Source organism: Pteropus medius, unplaced genomic scaffold, assembly GCF_902729225.1.
Source record: "Pteropus medius unplaced genomic scaffold, Ma_sr-lr_union100, whole genome shotgun sequence".
In the NCBI taxonomy this organism is placed as follows: Eukaryota; Metazoa; Chordata; class Mammalia; order Chiroptera; family Pteropodidae; genus Pteropus; species Pteropus medius.
In genome coordinates, this window is record NW_024356249.1 from 264,483 (window position 1) to 282,624 (window position 18,142).

Consider the following 18,142-nt stretch of genomic DNA (forward strand, 5'->3'; position numbering starts at 1 on the left):
TCTAGGGAGCATCTCCCCAGCACGAGGTGCATGGCCGGCGCTGACCACCAGGGGGCAGGCGCTCGACGCGGGAGCCCTAGGCGACAGTGACACAGCAGCCGCGGTTGTCCCGCGCCGCGGTGCCCCAGGACCGGAGAGAAGGAAGCCCAATTCCACGCAGGGCCAAAGCAGACCCGCGGCCGTGGGCTGCATTGTTGCTGGGGGACTCTTTGCCCCTAACCTGGTTTACTGGAGACTTGGCGTTTGCTTTTCTCACCCAGTGTACCAACAACTTTGCAGAGCTCCCTCTCGGACCCCAGGACCCCTTGGAGAGTCTGGGAGAGCCCATTTCCGCCCCGATCCCCGCAGGTCGAGGGACCCCCGCCTAGCGGGATGGCGGGCCACGCACCCCGCAGGCACCCCGCGAGCCCGCGGCGCCGCCCTCGGTGAGGCGGGCCGGGGAGGGACCGCGGGGAGGCGGCTCCAGGGCGCGGCCCTCCCCACTCCTCCCCTCGTCCCGCTCCGCCCCGCGGGCCAGGACCGCCCGCCACACCCCTGCACAAGCCCTGGCTCCGGAGCCTGCGCCAAGGACCCGACTACCCGAGCGTGAGTTTTCAGTCCGAGATCGTGCTGGGCGGGCCGAGCACCCGGCACCCTGTGCGCCCCCAGGTGCCAGACGCCTGCCCGAGAACGAGCCCGCGATCGGAGTATCCCTCTCCTCTTACGGCCAGGTTTTTGTTTCGTTTCGTTTCGTTTCGTTTCGCCGGTCTGGCGCTATTTCCTATGGGTCTGAAAACACTTTTCTCTCGTTTCTTTGAATTGGTGAGTCAAGAATTTGACAGAGATGCGTGTGTGCGCGCGCGCACTGATGCACAGAGTTGGAGTCAGTGTCTCGGGAACATATTGCTCACCTCCTGGGTTTTCTGTTTGTTTTTCCTGTAAAACTAGAGAGGCCCAGATTAGTGAAAGACTTCTCTTGTGCTATCAGAGGTAGTTAGCAGGAACCAAGGGCCAACGTGGCGCCCCCACACGCTCCAGGCTCCAGCTGGGGATGGGCTCTCGTTCGTGAAGTCTCTGTCCCCGGAGCAATACTGAGAAAGAGGTGGGTAGTCGAGAAGGAAAGTTTAAAGGAGCTGGAATTCGGAATTTTATAGGAAATACAGGTCATGCTCGGGGAGATTTCACGGAGAACAAATGTAGCAGGAAAGAAAGTCTAGAAAACGATGAAGAGCTCAGACCCTGAAGGACCAGAGTGAGACACCCAGCTTTTTTGCCTTAGGGGGATGAAATTGGAAGGCCCTGAGAGTTTGAGGAAGATCGTAGAAGAGAATACATCCTGGGAGGTAAAACCAGAGTGGTCTCCTCTAGATATGAACGTAACAAAAGGAACTGACATTTGGAGACCCAGTAGGGAAGAGGCGCGAATGAGGTGGCTGACTGTACATGGGAACTGGAGAGGAGGAGGAAGGCGGCAAACGAAGCCTGGGCCGTTGGCGTCTGTCTTGGTTTAGACTCTTGTCCAAAGCAAAGCCTGGCAGAAGGATGAGAAGGATGTGGGTAGTTTATTTGGGAAGTGGGCACAGAATGCCAGACTGAGGAAGGAGGGAGGATGCCACAAGGAACGAGAGCCAGGCAGCGAAGGAAGGCCGTGTCACCGAGCTGCTGTCCACTGTGGGCAGCTGGAGCTCCGTTCCTCCTGGGACCCTCTGGGGGACTCATTCTAGAGCACACCTCAGGCAGCCAGTGAAGTCAGAAGTGGGCCCAGGGGGAGTGGCACTGGTGCCTGGAGCATCTACTATATAGCCCTTGTCACTTGAGAAAGCTAGAAAGGGTAGCTAAGGGACAGACACTCAAGTTTTCTCAGTGCTCACTGTGTATCTGGCCCAGGACAAAGGGTTTTTACATGCATTCTCTTAATCTTCATAAACAATCCTCTAGGGGATGCATGATTCTCTTTTTATAAATGTGGAAACTGAGGCTTAACTAATTTATCCAGGAAGAGCTATTTTGAGGGAAATAATGAGCTTCATTTTAGGCACCCCTTATTTTGGAAGAGCTACCCAAACAGAGGTGGGGAACCCCCTAGTAAGGCAGACATGATAAACTGGGAGGCCTTTCCAACTTGTTTAGTCAAAGCTGCCAGAATCAATGCAGTTTCTGAAAGGTCACCTGACCTTTTCTTCAACTCCCACTCATCACCTCTCCGGTTGATCCACCAGGCTCTGCAGGACCCGTCTTCCCCAACCTCCCCACCCCCGCACTCCACCGAGGTCCTACAGCTCCCCACCCAGTTCTCTCCAGCCCCCCTTTCTTTGGAACTCACTTCCTCTTCAGCATTTCAGGTCTCGACTTAAATGTCAGGTTTCAACTTCAGTGTTACTTTCTCATCTGGGCCTTTCCTGTCACCCGAGATCTCATCACTGTTTTATTTTCAGCATAAGTTTCTAATTGCTGCATTTTATGTTTATCTACTTATTTATTTATGGTCTTTCACCTTCTAAAATAGTAGGCTTGTGAGAGCAGGGACCTCGCCTGCTGCGTTTCTTGCTGCGCCCCCAGTGCTTGGCACACAGTGGGGACCCACCGAGGTGTTTTCGTCCGAATGCATTTAGTCGTTCGTGTGCTCACGCACTCCTTCATCTGTTCTGACCCCACTGTCTTTGCTTTCCTCCACAGCAGCTGACCGACATGGCGACAACTCCCGCTGATGCTTTCGAGGCCCTTATGGATGGAGTGACAAGCTGGGATGTCCCCAAAGGCCCCATCCCGTGTGAACTCCTTCTTACTGGAGAGGCCGCCTTCCCGGTGATGGTGAATGGCAAGGGCCAAGTCCTCATTGCTGCATCTTCGTACGGCCGAGGCCGCCTGGTGGTAGTGTCCCACGAGGGCTACCTGCTGGATACTGGCTTGGCTCCATTTCTTCTCAATGCAGTGCACTGGCTCCAGCCCTCCCGTGGGGCTCCCGTGGGCGTGCACCCCTCCCTGAAATCACTAGCATGCATCCTGCAGGCCTCGGGGGTTGAGGCACAGATTCGGCCAGACCCTGGAGACCCTCTGCGGGTTTACTGCATCAACGCCTACAACAACACCCTGACTGCAGAGCTGACCCAGTTTGTAAAACGGGGGGGCGGTTTGCTCATTGGGGGCCAGGCCTGGTATTGGGCCAGTCAGCACGGTCGTGACAAGGTGCTGTCCGGGTTCCCCGGAAACCAGGTGACCAGTGTGGCCGGAGTGTACTTCACCGACATCCGTGGGGACAGAGGCCAGTTCAAGGTCTCTAAGAAGGTGCCTAAGATCCCACTCGAGGTCAGGTGAGTAACGAGTCCTTACGGGGAACCTTCCCCAAAGGCCCTACTGTATCTAGGACTAACCTTCCAGTTCCCCTTTACCACAGTTTCTCCATTTATTCCCTAAAGATCGATGACTTTATTCCCTAAAGTCGGTACGTTTCCCGCCTGTGCGCTTGCGAGTGCCTGTCTTGCCAACCAGAATAATAAGCTCCATGAATGCAATGATCTTGCCCATGACATATGCTGCTTTATTCTCAGGGCCTGGTGTGTGCAAGGGAGCAACATATATTTGTAGACGATAGAAATTAACGAGTAAATAAATGAATGGCTACTCATCCAAAACCATAACAAGAGAAACGTAGCCCGGTGCACTGATGTTAGCACCACAAACAGCTTCATGTCACGGAATATACTGCCGGGGGAGCTGAGTCTCAGAGGCTTCCAGACTCGGCCAAAGCCAGCTGCAGCTGACCAGCGAGGTCGGCTATAAAGCCTAAGAAGGCCCTTACATTGAGCCCAAGCCCTCAGCTCAGACTCCTGTCTTCTTCATGGTACTTCCCCTCTGAGGTTTTCAGTGAACTTTCCTGCCAGCAAATCTCGGTCAGGGCCCTCCAGGACTAACCTAGCAGGTTTGCTAACTTCAAAATCTGCTGAAGGCTCTGGAGCTCCTTCAGGGAGTCTCGAGGTCTGCCCAGGGGAGGGGCCGGCTCTAAAAGCCAACAAAAGATTCTCTCACTCACGTCCCAGCCCCAAGGGCAAGAGCTGACTGCTGCCTGGTTCATCAGCCTAAAGAGGACACTGCAGTTACTTTTATATGCAAAATAGGATCCAGAGTCACTTGCTGCTGTAATACTGAGAGACACTGAAGAGTCTGGGGAAAACCTTAATCTCATTACCCTTCACCTACAAGGTCTAGAACGGATTAGGAGCTGCTGGAATGGAAGTGCACACACAGTCTAGTCGCTTAGGTTCCTGCATCCCATGGACATTACACGTTACCCCGTTTGCTCTTCGCCACGGTCCCATAGCGTGCAAGGCCTTTGTCTAAGGACTCCCAGCTCGTAAGCAGCACCATTTCGTTTTCATATTCAAGATCCATAAATGAAGAGAGTTTCTAGTTAAAGACTGTGTGAAATGAGGCTAGATCCTGGAATTGCCCTCTCCACCAAATCTGACCAGATGAATGAAAAATAATAAGTCAGCCGCTGAACTTGGGGGTTTTGATGCCGATGCCTAAATTGCTAAGCACTGGCCAGTGAGAGAGACAGGTGGCTGATGGGTGGTCCAGCATCTCCTGACACCACCCCCACCCCAGATGCACAACTGAAAGAAAAGACTTAAAACCATGAATCCAAGAATGGTCATTAATACCTTCTCGTGTCCTAGAAGAATGAACAAATTGGGTGAGTGGACATTTAAGATAAAACAACCCTCACGTGTAAAAGCAGCAAAGCTACTTCAAGATTCGGTGAGGCAGAAAGGGATGCTGTGTTTGTCCTCTTCCATCCCCACTTGGGTGGACTAAGCCTAGCTCGAAGTCCCCAAAATGTGGAGGGACCGGCCACCAGCGAGGACGGTACTAGGCCCCAGCTGGTCATTGACCTTCAGTTAGTGCTGCAAATCTCAGGTGATAAGAAGCTGGAAAGAAGCGACATACGGTATAATTTGAGGAGGTAGATGGATGCGTTTGTGTAGAACAAACTGGTGCCCAAGAAAGAACACCACAGAGAATTCACCCACACTATCTCAGGACACGGACTCCATCTGCCCACGCCAGTTGTGGGGAATAAATAAATAGCTACATACTAATGCTACAAGAGACTTAAAAGAGAAATATAAGAGAGACAGGAACGGCAAGAGGATCAGTCACACCAGGAAGAAAAAGGTGACCCAGTGAACAGAAGCAGATTTTCTGAGAATGCTTCGAGCTACAAAAGGACTTTCTGGATAAAACGAGACAGATGAGATGAAAAGGGGCATTTCAGAGTGAAGAAAAACAAATTAAGAACGAAACACCTCAGGTAAAATAAGTCAGTTCGCCAGCCCAAGGACGAGGCCAACATACGGTGGAAATGATGACGGCTCACTTCGCAGCGAACTTTCTGATCGCCGGCGTCATCGCCGTGACAGTGTTTTAAGCGGCATTCAGAGGCCATCGCCCGTATCACCTGTCTGCTCAGGTGTGATTTGATCTGTTACCTAAACATCGCCACCTCTCCCTTCATTTCTCCCTCAGTGGCTTCGGCCCTTTCGGCTCTGAGGGAACGTGTGTCTTCTTTCTTTTTCATAAATGCGGTATTATTATTCACATCTTCACATCTTTTTGAAGGCTCTTTTGCACAAAATATAACTGTCGATTGCCATATACCCAGCCGTGGGCTTCATGCAAAGACTCAGCAATTGGTGAGAGATTTCTGGTGTGTGGACCAAATTGGCTGTGGATGCCAACCACCCCAGATTTGCTTCCTGTCACCGCCAGTTCTCAGCTAAGAAACATAGGCAAACTGCCCAAGGAGTCTAAGTCTCATTTATAAAGCAAGAATAAGAACCTGCAGGTTTATTATGTTGATTAAAAGAGAGAATCCCTATGTGTAAGCGCCTAGCATACTTTAAACCTCCTTAAATAATAGCCGCTTTCATTAAGTCATTATCCAGACTTAACTATTATAAGTAGATATTGTATAAGACTTAAATATTGGTAAATAGATATCTGAGGTCATGAATATTACCCTTATAATATTGTCAAGCCATCTGTTGAGTTACCTGGCTTCCCCATCACGCCTCGGGCCTCCCTCCCCACTCAGCTGCAGTCACACAGGCCTTTCTGTGCTGCAGACTCTACTAGGCTTGTCCCTTCTGGGGGCCTTTGCACTGGCAGTTTCTTTGGCCTGAACTTGTCCTTTCTCAGATTTCTGCCTGGCTGATTTGACTCATCTTCTACAACTCTTGGCTCAAATGTTGCTTCATGTGCAGCTTATCCTGACCACCTCGTTTAAAATTTCAGAAACATGCCAGGCACTGTCCTAAGCATTTAACATAGAACGGGTTACTGAGTACCGGCAATGCTGAGAAGGCAGGTCCTTTTATCAGAAGAGGACACTGCAATGCAGCTCAGACGGCTGCCCTCATTTGAGACATGCTAACTATACCGACTACATCCTTGAAGGCCCCTCCTTTCTATGGTATGCCTTACTGTCTCTGGATGCTGTCTCCCCACCGGGCCCAGTATTAGGGTACTGTTGGAACCAGAGACATACGAGATGTGGTCCCACCCCTGAGTAACTTTCCGACTCAGTGACAGTGTTTTTAAAAGTTAAGTCCAAGAATGTTAGGATACCTCCAGATCAATTTGACCTATCACCTACACTGAAAGTGTTCGATGAGGATCAATTTTCAGAATTGTGATTATATTAGCTTCCTAGGGCTGGTGTAACCAAGTGCCACAAACTTGGTAGATTAAGCAACAGAAATGCATCATTTCACAGTCAGAGGCTAGGAATCTGAGGTCCAGGCATTGGCAGAGTTGGTTCCTTCTGAGCTGTCGGGGAGACCCTGCTCCACCCAGGCCTCTCCCCCAGCTTCTGGTGGGCGGCCGGCAATCTTCGGCGTTCCTTGGCCCGTGGAAGCATCCCCCTGATCGCCGCCTTCGCGTTCACATGGCATTCTCCCGGTGTGCTTGTTTGTGTCCAAATTTCTCCTTTATATAAGGACACCCTACTCCAGTATGATCTCACCCTAACTTAGCTAATTACACATGCAATCGTCTTATTTCCAGATAAGGTCACATGCTGAAGTGCTGGGGGTTAGGACTTCAACACAGGAATTTTGGAGGGACACAACGCAACCTGTAACAGCGACCTTTAGACATGAAAGTCCCTGTTTACCAGAAATAAAGTCCTATTTATCAAATCAATATTCTGTGTGTATTTATGTATTTTAAATAATCACTAACATATGTCGAAGACTCACTATGTATCGAGCACTGTATTCGCCAACTTACAAGTGTTATCTTTACTTAATATTCCCAGAAGCACATGAGCAAATGGCAGCTTTGAGAGGAGAAGTAAATGTCACAGGATTGTCAGGCTTCTGTGCCAACCAAGTAGGCAGGAGCAAATGCTAACTGGTCAGAACCAGAGCCCACCAGTGACCTGCTCAACTGGATAGTAGCATTTAGAAATTTTTATAAGCACATTGAGTGTAAACCATCAGGTCACCAATTTCATTGATGGCAGCTCCCCATATTAAGGGTTTTCTATCCTTAGCTGAAGCTTTTCGAGGTGCCCATCAGAAGATTCTGGAAGAACACTTAAGAGTGGAAGCCAAGTCTGCAAGCAAGTCTTGTACCTTGGTGTCATTATTCCTCAAAATAAGTCTTGAGTCTCTACAGGTAGAAAAAACTGTGGGCAAAACTGATGCCTGAACCCGTGTGACATTTGCTGGGTTAGTTTGAAAGTGAGATGACAGTACTAAGACATGATACATCCTCATTTTCATGCTGAAGAGGAATTGTGGAGGAATCGTAGAAGTGATAATTTTTTCAATAACGTTTTGCTACTTGAATGAGTAAACTTTTTTAACATTTGATATTTATTATGAGACAAAGTCTTATAAAGATAATTCAGATCACCTATAATTTCACTAGTCAAGATGATCACTAATGACATTTTGATAAATATGCTTTAAATCATGTTTCTTTGTCTGGTTTTGTGGGGGGTTTTTTTGTTTTGTTTCGGTTTTGATGTTCGTTTTGCAAAATTTGGCTTATTTAGTGCACAGTATCTTGGAATCTGATTTAAAAAGTTTTTCCATTATCTAATAATTGTTTTGATTACCACATTGTATGCTATCTATGGTTAACCATAACTTATTTCACCAATTTCTTGTTGTTTGACTTTAGAATATCTATAAATTGGTTTTAAAAAAAAAAAGAGAAGAAAAGAAAAATCCTGGAATACAAAACCTTTTCCGAATTCACTACATTTTTACCATTTCTCACAAAGTAGTATATATTCTCATCAAATTTAGGTGGGAATGTTTTTAAAAACAGTGTTTGTTTGTAATACACCTTCAAGTGCACTAGTAAACAATTTCCTTGTAACATGTTTTTAGATCAGAGCTGGCACAAGGTGAGGACAATTTGATGTTTTTTACAGACCTCCTGTGCAGAAAAATTAGCTCTGAGAAATGTATATTACTTTCTCTAGTAATAAAACACTATTTTTTTCTCATTTAATTCATTTATATGTTTAATCATTTAAAAAGATAGGACATTCAAGTCAGATAATTCAATACTCAATTGACTCACATGAGAAGAATTCCTAGAAGTGTTCATTTGGAGAATGAATTTTAAGACGTGCAAAGAACAAGGCCGCTACCTCATTCTTCAGCATTTCCTCAAATCTATGATAACATGGATTATAAGAAACTCCATTATTTTATGTGTCACTAAGAAAGAGCAGACGGTGCCAATTAAACAATGATATGACATCGTGTTAAAAGGTGAAAAAAACAGGTCTTAGACACGATCAAATAAACGGTGTCGCACACTAAAATGCTCGATGGTGTCAGTAACAGTGAGGAAATTTGTGTGGCTGGTGTAATCTTTGTACCTATACGTAGATTTCTCTATTCAGTGAGCTCATTTCAGGGGTTCATTAACTGACTGTAACCCCTTTGTCCCCCATGTCACTTTCTAGGTGTGGGGAGGACCTCAGGCAGGACCTGCACCAGCTCCTGGAAGGGATCTCAGAGCTGGACATCAAGACGGGAGGAATCCCCTCGCAGCTGCTGGTGCACGGGGCCCTGGCCTTCCCTCTGGGGTTAGATGCCTCCCTCGGCTGCTTCCTGGCCGCTGCCCGCTACGGCAGGGGCCGGGTGGTCCTGGCTGCCCACGAAGGCATGCTCTGTGCTCCCAAGATGACGCCCTTTTTGCTCAATGCTGTGCGCTGGCTGGCCAGAGGCGAGGCGGGCAAAGTTGGGGTGAACACACGTCTGAAAAACCTGTGTGCCCTACTGTCGGAGCATGGCCTGGAGTGCAGTCTGGAGCCCCATCTGACAGGTGGCTTGCATGTCTACTGCTGTGTGGCTTACAGTGACAAGGAGGCTAAGCAGCTGCAGGAGTTTGTCGCCGAGGGAGGAGGCTTGCTGATCGGGGGCCAGGCCTGGTGGTGGGCCTCCCAGAACCCGGGCCGCTCCACATTGGCTGGTTTCCCCGGAAACGTCATCCTCAACTGCTTTGGCCTCAGCATCCTATCTGGGACTGTTAACCCAGGCCAGTTCCCCGTCCCCACCCCCCAGATGCTGAGCTACCACTTCCGGCGGGCGCTGTCGGAATTCCAGGCTGTCCTGAACCAGGACCATGGGGACTTGGAAAAGAGCTGGCTGGCAAAACTGGGAGTCGATGGTGCCGCCTTCCTGCAGATTCCTGCAGAGGGGGTCCCAGTCTACACATCCTTGCACCGACTCCTGAGGAAAATGCTGCGGTCGACCGGCCTCCCGGCGGTGAGCCGAGAAAACCCAGTGGCCCGTGACTCCTGTGAGGCTGCCGTGCTCTGCCTGGCCACAGAGCTGGCACGCTCTGGGACTGACTGCTCCCAGCTGGTGCAGGGACTTGGAACCTGGACCTGCCACTCCAGTCTGGACCCCTCCGAACACCCCATCACCGTGGAGATCAATGGAAGCAACCCAGGTATGGAGTGAGGGGAGCGCCTAGAGCATTGTGGGAGCTGGGAAGCTGGGGCCGTGGGCCTCGTGGGCAGTGCAGGTCCTGGAGCTCAGGCAGGCCGGCTCCATTCTCTCAGGTACTTTCAGGAAGATGGGTTGGGGTTCTGCTCGGGGTTTAGAAGGGAGGAGAAGCAGGGATGCGGTGAGGCAGGCAGGGGAGGGCTGCACCTCTGGGAGGGGCTGGGAGGCCCCAGATCCCGGGAGAACTCAGCCTTTCCTATGGCTTTTGTCAGGCAATGGGGAGTCCTGGGTGAGTACTGGGCTCTACCTCTTGAACGGACAGAATGCAGAAGTCTCGCTGTCTGAAGCTGCAACCCATGCCGGCCTGAAGGTAAGGCCAGAGCACCCGCCGCCCACATCCCAAAACCTCAGGGCTGCTGCGCTCATCCAGCTCACGGCGGTGCCACCAGCAGCACAGGACGGGCGTGTTCGCCCGTTTTGCAGATGTCACAGGCGAAGCGGCTAAATTTCAGGGGGTCTAAGGGAGTGGGGGACGATGCCGGAGCTCTGTTCCCAGCTCTAGTAATCAGACCTAAGCCTATGCCGCAAGGTGCTTTTTGCCTCGCGAAGGGACGTAGAGACACCAGGTGCGAGGAGAAGGCAGGCCGGGGCATCCTCACGGCCTCCCCGGCTCCCCGCAGCGCGGCCCTTCTGGACTTTAACCTCTTTACCTTGACATCTGCAGGGCATACTTAATCCAAGCCCTCAGGAAAATAGGCCCTACATGCAGAACGGAACATTAAACCTAAGAAAATCAAGCCCAGGACTCCAAACACCACAGCACTCAGCCCACCTGACCAGGAGGAGGTCCTGGGCACAGGGGAGAGAGACTCAGTTGCCCCTGGGGCCAGATGCCACCGCCTCCAGGGGGGCCTCCTGTCTGAGCAGGAAGGGAATGCGCACACTGGCTCCGTTCTACGTGCCTTTCAGTCCACACGGCTTTTGCAACGCTACCGTTTCATAGGTCTCCGTGCATCGCTCATAGAAAGGGGAAGCTGGAGTTTTTCTAACACCCCCCCATCTGCACAGCACCACACGCAACCCACACACACAGCACAGGGACCTAGTTCCCCCGACACAGGCGGCATCACCTCCCCAGGTCCAGATTGGCTGCCACACCGATGACTTGAGCGAGGCCAGCAAACTGTCTCGAGCCCCCGTGGTGACTCACCGGTGCTGTATGGACAGGACCAAACAGTCGGTCTCCTGTCTCTGGGGTGGCCTTCTCTATGTCATCGTGCCCAAGGGCAGTGAACTGGGCCCCGTGCCCGTCACCATCAAGAGGGCTGTGCCCGCCCCGTACTACAAGCTGGGTAAGTGGACTGAACGTCGAGGGGAGCGCAAGTGCTGCGGGTACCACGGTCGTTAGGGGCTGGTTGCTAAGGGGAGCGGGATAAGGATGGGTGGACAGATGGAGGGACACCCGTTCGAGGTGACGGTGGAGGAGGCAGGAGAAATGGCCCACGCGTGTCTGCAGAGACTCCGGGGCAGGACCGAGGGGAGGGTCTGGAGGCCTGACCTTCACTTCATAGCATGGACACCCACGTGATAATAGTTCATCACTGCCGTGCCCTCCCGAAATGAATTCAGGCTGTGTTTTTCAGCTCAAGCAGAGTTAGGGAAGTGAGCGACAGGCTGCATATTTATTCCCAGGTAAGACATCCCTGCAGGAGTGGAGGAGTCGTATCCAGGAGAGCCTTGCTCCCTGGGGCGAGCTGGCCACAGACAACATCATCTTGACGGTGCCAACCGCAAACCTCCGGGCCCTGGAGGACCCCGGGCCTGTGCTCCGCTTCTGGGACGAGATGATGCGGGCGATAGCCGAGCTGGCGGCCAAGCCTTTCCCGTTCCTGCGTCCCGAGAGGATTGTCGCTGACGTGCAGATCTCAGCTGGTGGGTGCTCTAGGGAAGGGTGCCGGTCAGTGGACGCCACCCGTCTATTATTTCGCCTTTGGTCAGTGTCCAGTATGTGCAGGATGTGATTGCACGTGGTGTGAGGGTAAAAAGATGGAAGAGGCGTGGACCTTGATGGGATGCAAAGATGTTCACCTAGGAAACATCCATGAGCTGAGATGTCACAGGATTGGTAGAACAATCTCAGGGGGGAAAAAAAGGTACCAGGAGTTCACAGGTGACAATGAGGTTCATTTCAAGAAGAGGCTAAAATCGAAATATTTCCTTCGAACGTAAGACAGAGTTGGCAATGGAAAGAGGGAGTGAAGAGGTTTGTTAAGTCTTGAGTGGTTTAGAGCAGGGGTCCCCAATCCCCGGGCCATGGACTGGTACCAGTCTGTGGCCTGTTAGGAACTGGGTCGCACAGCAGGAGGCGAGTGGCAGGCAAGTGAGCGAAGCTTCATCTGTGTCTGCAGCCGCTCCCCAATGCTAGCATCACCGCCTCAGCTCCCTGTCAGGTCATCAAGCATTAGATTCTCATAGGAGCACCGGTCTCTGGTACCACAAAGGTTGGGGACCACTGGTTTAGAGGAAAGAAGGGCATCTAAGGAAAAATGAGGAAATCTAATTCCAACATGGAGAAAATTCCTATGCACCTCAGTTTTCTTATTTTTATAAAAAGACAGAATTCTCTCTGTTAAAGAGCATAAAACTGGACAATAGCGATTCACATAGGAAAAGAAGGGATGACACTGTTCTAGCCTCAGGGACCTCCAGTTCAGACACAGGACGTAATGTCACAGACTCACATGCATGTGAGACTCACACACACACAGACGAAGCCCCGAGCTGTGGCGAGAATGGCAGTGTGAAGTGTATTCTCACTCTTCAGGGTCAGAGTGAGTAGGGCTCACTCCGGTGAGAGTGGCTGGGGTCAAGGACTCCTCCCTTTCTGACCAAGTGAGGAAAAGCCACCGACTCTCATCAGCACAAAGACTCTGGAATCACTTGGGGTCAGACGGGATGGTGAGGAAAAGTCACGCGGCAGAGAGGGATGATGGGAGCCGGGTTTGGGTGCTCTCCCCCACCGTGCGTCACCTCTTCCTGTTGGGTTCCCAGGCTGGATGCACTCAGGGTACCCCATCATGTGCCACCTGGAGTCGGCACAGGAGCTCATCAATGAGGCCACCATGAGAAGCAGCGGTCTGTGGGGACCCATCCACGAGCTGGGCCACAACCAGCAGCAGTGCGGGTGGGAGTTCCCGCCGCACACCACCGAAGCCACTTGCAACCTCTGGTCAGTCTACGTGCATGAGACAATCCTGGGCATCCCCAGGGCTCAGGCCCACCCTGCTCTGAGCCCCACACAACGAGAAGAGAGGATCAAAGAGCACCTGGGGAAGGGGGCCCCCCTGAGCGACTGGAACGTGTGGACAGCTCTGGAAACGTATCTGCAGGTACTGAGCCAAAAGTCAGGGAGATGGGGCCACCAGACTCCCCGCCATGTAGCATCCTGGGTCCCGCCAAACCCCTGGACATAGGAGACGGGGCCACATGGTGGTGCTTCTCGGGTTACATATCACTGAGTCGGAGAGCATGGTACCTGTCCCACGTGCCTCCTGTGATTTTGTGATGATTAAGGAAGAGGAAATGGGAAGCAGTATATAAAAAAATAATAATAATAAGTAGAGCTCTCCCATTCCCTGGTCCTTGGTCTCCTCATAAGTGCTCCAGAAATGGTCATAGTTCTGTTTTGCTTTGTTTTTGCTCATCTTAGTTTTATGGGTCGAGTGTTACATCCCTTCATAATAACAGACGTGTCTACAGCACTAAAAGGAGGCATGGTTGGAGATCAATCTGTTCACCATACTCTCAGCCTTCTATCACCCCATGTGAACCCAAAATGATCTTAGAACGAATAAATAAATAACCGGTCAACCTAGTGGGAGAAAGCCCTGAGCCAGGTCGACTTCCTGTGAAATAAGCACAAGTCCCTGTCCCCTCCCCCAATCCTGCTTTGAATTGTAGTGTTTTGGAGATGTCAAAGCTGTTCTCCACATCAGACCTCCGACGCTGTCCACCTCGGCCCTACGGCTAGGAGCCGGATGGCCCACTTTCTCAGAGACGCATACTAAGTTAAGGAGTTTACGCGGCCCGTCGATATCACACTTAAAGGGTGGACCCAGAACCTAAAATCAGGAATCAATGGCGAGCCGCAGGCTTCGGCACTTCCGTACGCTTTCTTTGATCTGTGTTTCTTTCACGCATTTTCTAAAGAGTGAATGCCAGTGAGAACTGCACCGTATCCCTTCTGGATTCTTACACGGCCAGTCCGAGGGTCCACAAGCAAACAGACCTTAAAGGGCAGGTTGCCACTGAAGTAGAAGTTAGAGCCCTAAGTCTGCCCATGCCCCCCGCAGCCCCTCACCGCGGAGCCCTGAATATCATTTTGCAAAAGCTACGGAGACGCCTGTCACCTGGGAGTCTGAACCTCAGCCTCAGGGCAGGCAGATCCCTGCTCCCGCTCACTCCTCCTGCTGTGACCTTAGCTCAGGAAGCCGCCTAAATCGTTCCAGCATCTTGCCCGGAGCCCTACGACCCGTCTTCCACACCGCTTCCAAAACAGTCTTCACATTCCCGGTTTAACACCCTCCGAGCGCTCTCCCTTCCACACGGGACAAAGTCGCAGCTGCTGGCAGGGCGTCGAAGGCCCTTTGGGTCAGGCTTTCTCCAGCACCCCCAGCTCCACCTCCCAGCGTCCTCGCCTCCATCCTTATCCTCCAGCACACGGTGCTGCTTCCCGCTGTGAGCACTCCTTGCCGTTCCAAGCCCCGTGCCTCCCCACGCCTCCTTCCCGCGGCCGAAATGAGCTTGACCGTCTTGTCTATTCTCTATTAAGTCACCTGTCGAGATTCAGCTCTGTCGCCCGCCCATACCAGCCCGAATACGTACGATGGAAAGGTGTCTCATCTCACTCATGCTCAAACCTGTCCGAGGTCTAGGGAACATTTTTTTTTAATTAAAGATAATAATAATAGCTGCCATTTATTGAGGATTTACCTTTTTTCAGATATTAGATTCCCATGAAATCTCCTACCAGATTCAGATGGTGCAGGTTTTGTGGCCAAGAAGTAGAACGAACCAATAGCACTGTACTGATGCTCAGGGGCCACGTGGGGGGACAGGGGCAGATAACACTGAAGCACATGAGCAAAGGGCAGTAATTGCTGAAAACGAAATATTCTTAAGACCACGTACGTTGCAGTTACTTTGACAGGCTTGACTCCTCCCTTCCCTTCTTCCTCTCCCCAGCTCCAGGAGGCCTTTGGGTGGGAGCCGTTCACCCAGCTCTTTGCTGAGTACCAGACCCTCTCTGGCATCCCCAAAGACAACACCAGCAAGATGAATCTGTGGGTAAAGAAGTTCTCCGAAAGAGTGCAGAAGAATCTGGCTCCTTTCTTCAAGGCCTGGGGCTGGCCCGTCCAGAAGGAAGTGGCTGACAGTCTGGCCTGTCTGCCTCAGTGGCAGGAAAACCCCATGCGGGTTCACGTCCGCACCGAGGGGTAACGTGGGAGGAGAGGAAGGGGCGCGCCAGCTCCACCGCCCGTGTGTCTGGCCGTGTGTCTGGCCGTGTGTCTGGCCGCGAGGACCTTGAGCCTGAATCCTGCATCCTCCCCTGTCTTCAGGTCACAAGATTAAAAGAAACTTACTTTCTCAGGAAAAGTCCCTGGCACCTCCTTGTGATGTTTCTCTGCTCAGGCTGTTGCTCCCACTTGCTTCGCCATCCTAGTCGGCTGGGGCAAGATTTTTCATCTCGGCATCTTGAGGTTCTGCAGGCTCTTGACTTCTGTTTCTGACCAACGGTTCTGAAGACCGTGGGTCACCGTAGTGATCTGCTACCATCCCCTCACCGCCGCCAGCCTGGAACATGGCTCTTCATTTCTTATGCTTTGAGAAGTTTTCTAGTTGCAAGAGGGACAGGCTGGTGCCGTGCTGAGAACCCTGTGCCAGCTTTGGTACCATGGGAAAGTCACTTAGCATCTCTGTGCTTCTGCATTCGCATCTGTGACATGGGGAGAGAACTTCATTTCTTGATAATGGTGAACGTGCTCATGCACCACAGCAGGCAAGGGGATCTTCAAGCCTTCACCAGGTCCTGTAGTGGCCTGTCTGTCCAGTTTTGTTTTTTGGTTTTTTTGGACAGCCTGAAAATTGAATCTCACTTCAGAGTTGGCCACCTTGAGATGAGCCCTTAGTCCTCATGAAAGAGCATTTAAGGGATACCAGTGTCATTCCCAGACGTGGTGCTGTAGTAGATGCTGAGGGCTTAGCCCATCCTAGATCCTTTTCCTGCCTCTGGAAGGATTCTTGGATAAAAGCTAAGGAGTGATGTAAACTCAAACTGGGTGTTACAAAGCTGGCAGGGTTTGGTCTTCTTGGTTAGTTCCATCTTCTAGGACTTTTATTTCAACCACAGGGAAAAGTCCCTTTAGCAGCCTCTACCAAGTCCATAAGCCTTTGTTCTTAGCACAAAACAGGCCGATGACTCCTCTGGTCACCGTGGAATCAAGGCAGTCATTTGACAGCGGCTGTGCAGAGAGGTGCGTGGACGTGACAGGCTTCGCCCCAGAGCAGGATTACTGGAAGCGGCACACCAAATTAACCCACAGCCACCTAATTAACCCATAACCCAGCATTTCCTGATCTTTCGCATAACCTCATTCCAGCCTCTCCCAGCTCTTTAGGTAGGTGGGGTTAAAATTGGAGACCTGGCTCTGGGATTAATGGGGTGTACACCGAGCTGCTTTTCTCTAGCTTCCTTTTAAACCGCATTCTTTTGTGTTTCGAATATTATTCCGGGAGCTTTGCTGAGAGCAGAGTGTCTCCTCAGAAGGAACGTCTGCTTCTGCGTTCACCAGCGCGTCCCTCAATTCTAGAATAACTTCCTTTTATTCCACTGGTGTCCTTTGCCAGGTGCTGTTTATATAAAAAGGTACTCAGGAAATATGTGTTGATTGAAAGAACAGTAATGACACCAGACATATAAGGAGCAGTCACTCTGTCCCAGGCATTGTGCGAGGTACTTTCTATGCATTACGGAACCTTTGCCGCAGATCTGTGATTTAGGTACTTTTATGATTCTCACCTCATGGATGAGAAAACGGACACTAAGGGATAGGAAATAACTTCTGATGTCACAAAGCTAAGCGTCGGGGCTTGACTGAAGCCCAGAGCAATGAAAAAATGTGGAGCTTATCCTCCGTGAATGAGTTACAATTTAAACAAAAATTCACCCAGAAAACGAATGAAAGGAAGTTCAACGAAGTTCTGAGTTATCCCACGTTTGCTATTGAAGTTTTATTAAGTATCAAATTTAGCCTCCAAAAAAGTATTGCTACCCGATTTTCTCATTGTCTCAGCATGTCATTCATTAGCCTCCCGGTTAGGCAGAGAAAGGATTTGAACCCAGCAGTTCTACCCTAGGACCGAGTATCCTTAACGACAAGAACGCCATGGTCTTAGTTCGGGGTAAATGAATGGATAATGCTGGGTGTGGTAAGTGGTCACAGAGACAAAGACAAAACCTGACTTCTCAGGGAACAAAAAATTGAGTGGGTGGCACCACAGACAGGTGGAAAAAAAGAAACTCTCACCTAGGAAGCAACCAGGAGCCCAGTCTGAGAGCAGAGCCACCTAGTTACTACTGCAAGTGTCATACTACCTCACATCGAGGGGACAGCACTTAAAGCCACCTTAGGAAGCTGGGGTCCTTCTCTTTCTTACAGAGACTCTGCCGCTGGCACCTGTTTCTAAGTTCATAGTTAACTGTAACTGTGACACTCTCCAAGTATTCCTGAATGCACAAAAACTACTTGGCTGCCCACGGTAAGGATAATCTATGATTTCTGAGACATTTACCTCCATAATTTTATAGTTCTAAGTCTAGAGAAATTATTATAAGAGAACAATAGGATAAGTACAGAATCCGGCTTGTCGAGCTCTGGAACTAGTTCTCACAGTTTTCTTTGGATTACATATATTTTGCCTTTTCACGCTGTGTACAGGATATTGGTTTGGTTTTCTGGCGTACGTGGTTTTGTTGTTGTTGTTGTTTTGTTGTTGTTTTAATGGCCTCCCATCCGCTACTTTATTCCTTTGGCAAAAGCCCCATCATTTTCCTTTGGTGTCACCACGGTCAACACAAAGAGTGCACTTGGTTTGGAAGGATGGGCACAGAATCCAGGCCGGGCTCA

General features: G+C 50.7%; 1 protein-coding gene across 5 annotated transcripts; it reads left to right on the forward strand.

Moving 5' to 3' along the window:
- The first annotated feature begins 513 nt into the window (after window positions 1-513).
- Window positions 514-17,291, forward strand: TCAF2 (TRPM8 channel associated factor 2). 5 transcript variants are annotated; one of them, XM_039860701.1, is made up of 8 exons: window positions 514-585; window positions 2,656-3,290; window positions 8,969-9,960; window positions 10,229-10,326; window positions 11,095-11,308; window positions 11,649-11,888; window positions 13,008-13,345; window positions 15,201-17,291. In XM_039860701.1, the coding sequence occupies exons 2-8, from the start codon at window positions 2,668-2,670 to the stop codon at window positions 15,453-15,455; spliced, it is 2,760 nt and encodes a 919-aa protein (XP_039716635.1). In that variant the 5' UTR covers window positions 514-585; window positions 2,656-2,667; the 3' UTR covers window positions 15,456-17,291. The 5 variants fall into 5 exon arrangements, with proteins under 5 accessions (XP_039716635.1, XP_039716637.1, XP_039716638.1 ...); XM_039860703.1 differs by having other exon boundaries at window positions 523-585; window positions 2,659-3,290; XM_039860704.1 differs by having other exon boundaries at window positions 579-710.
- Window positions 17,292-18,142: the final 851 nt, after the last annotated feature.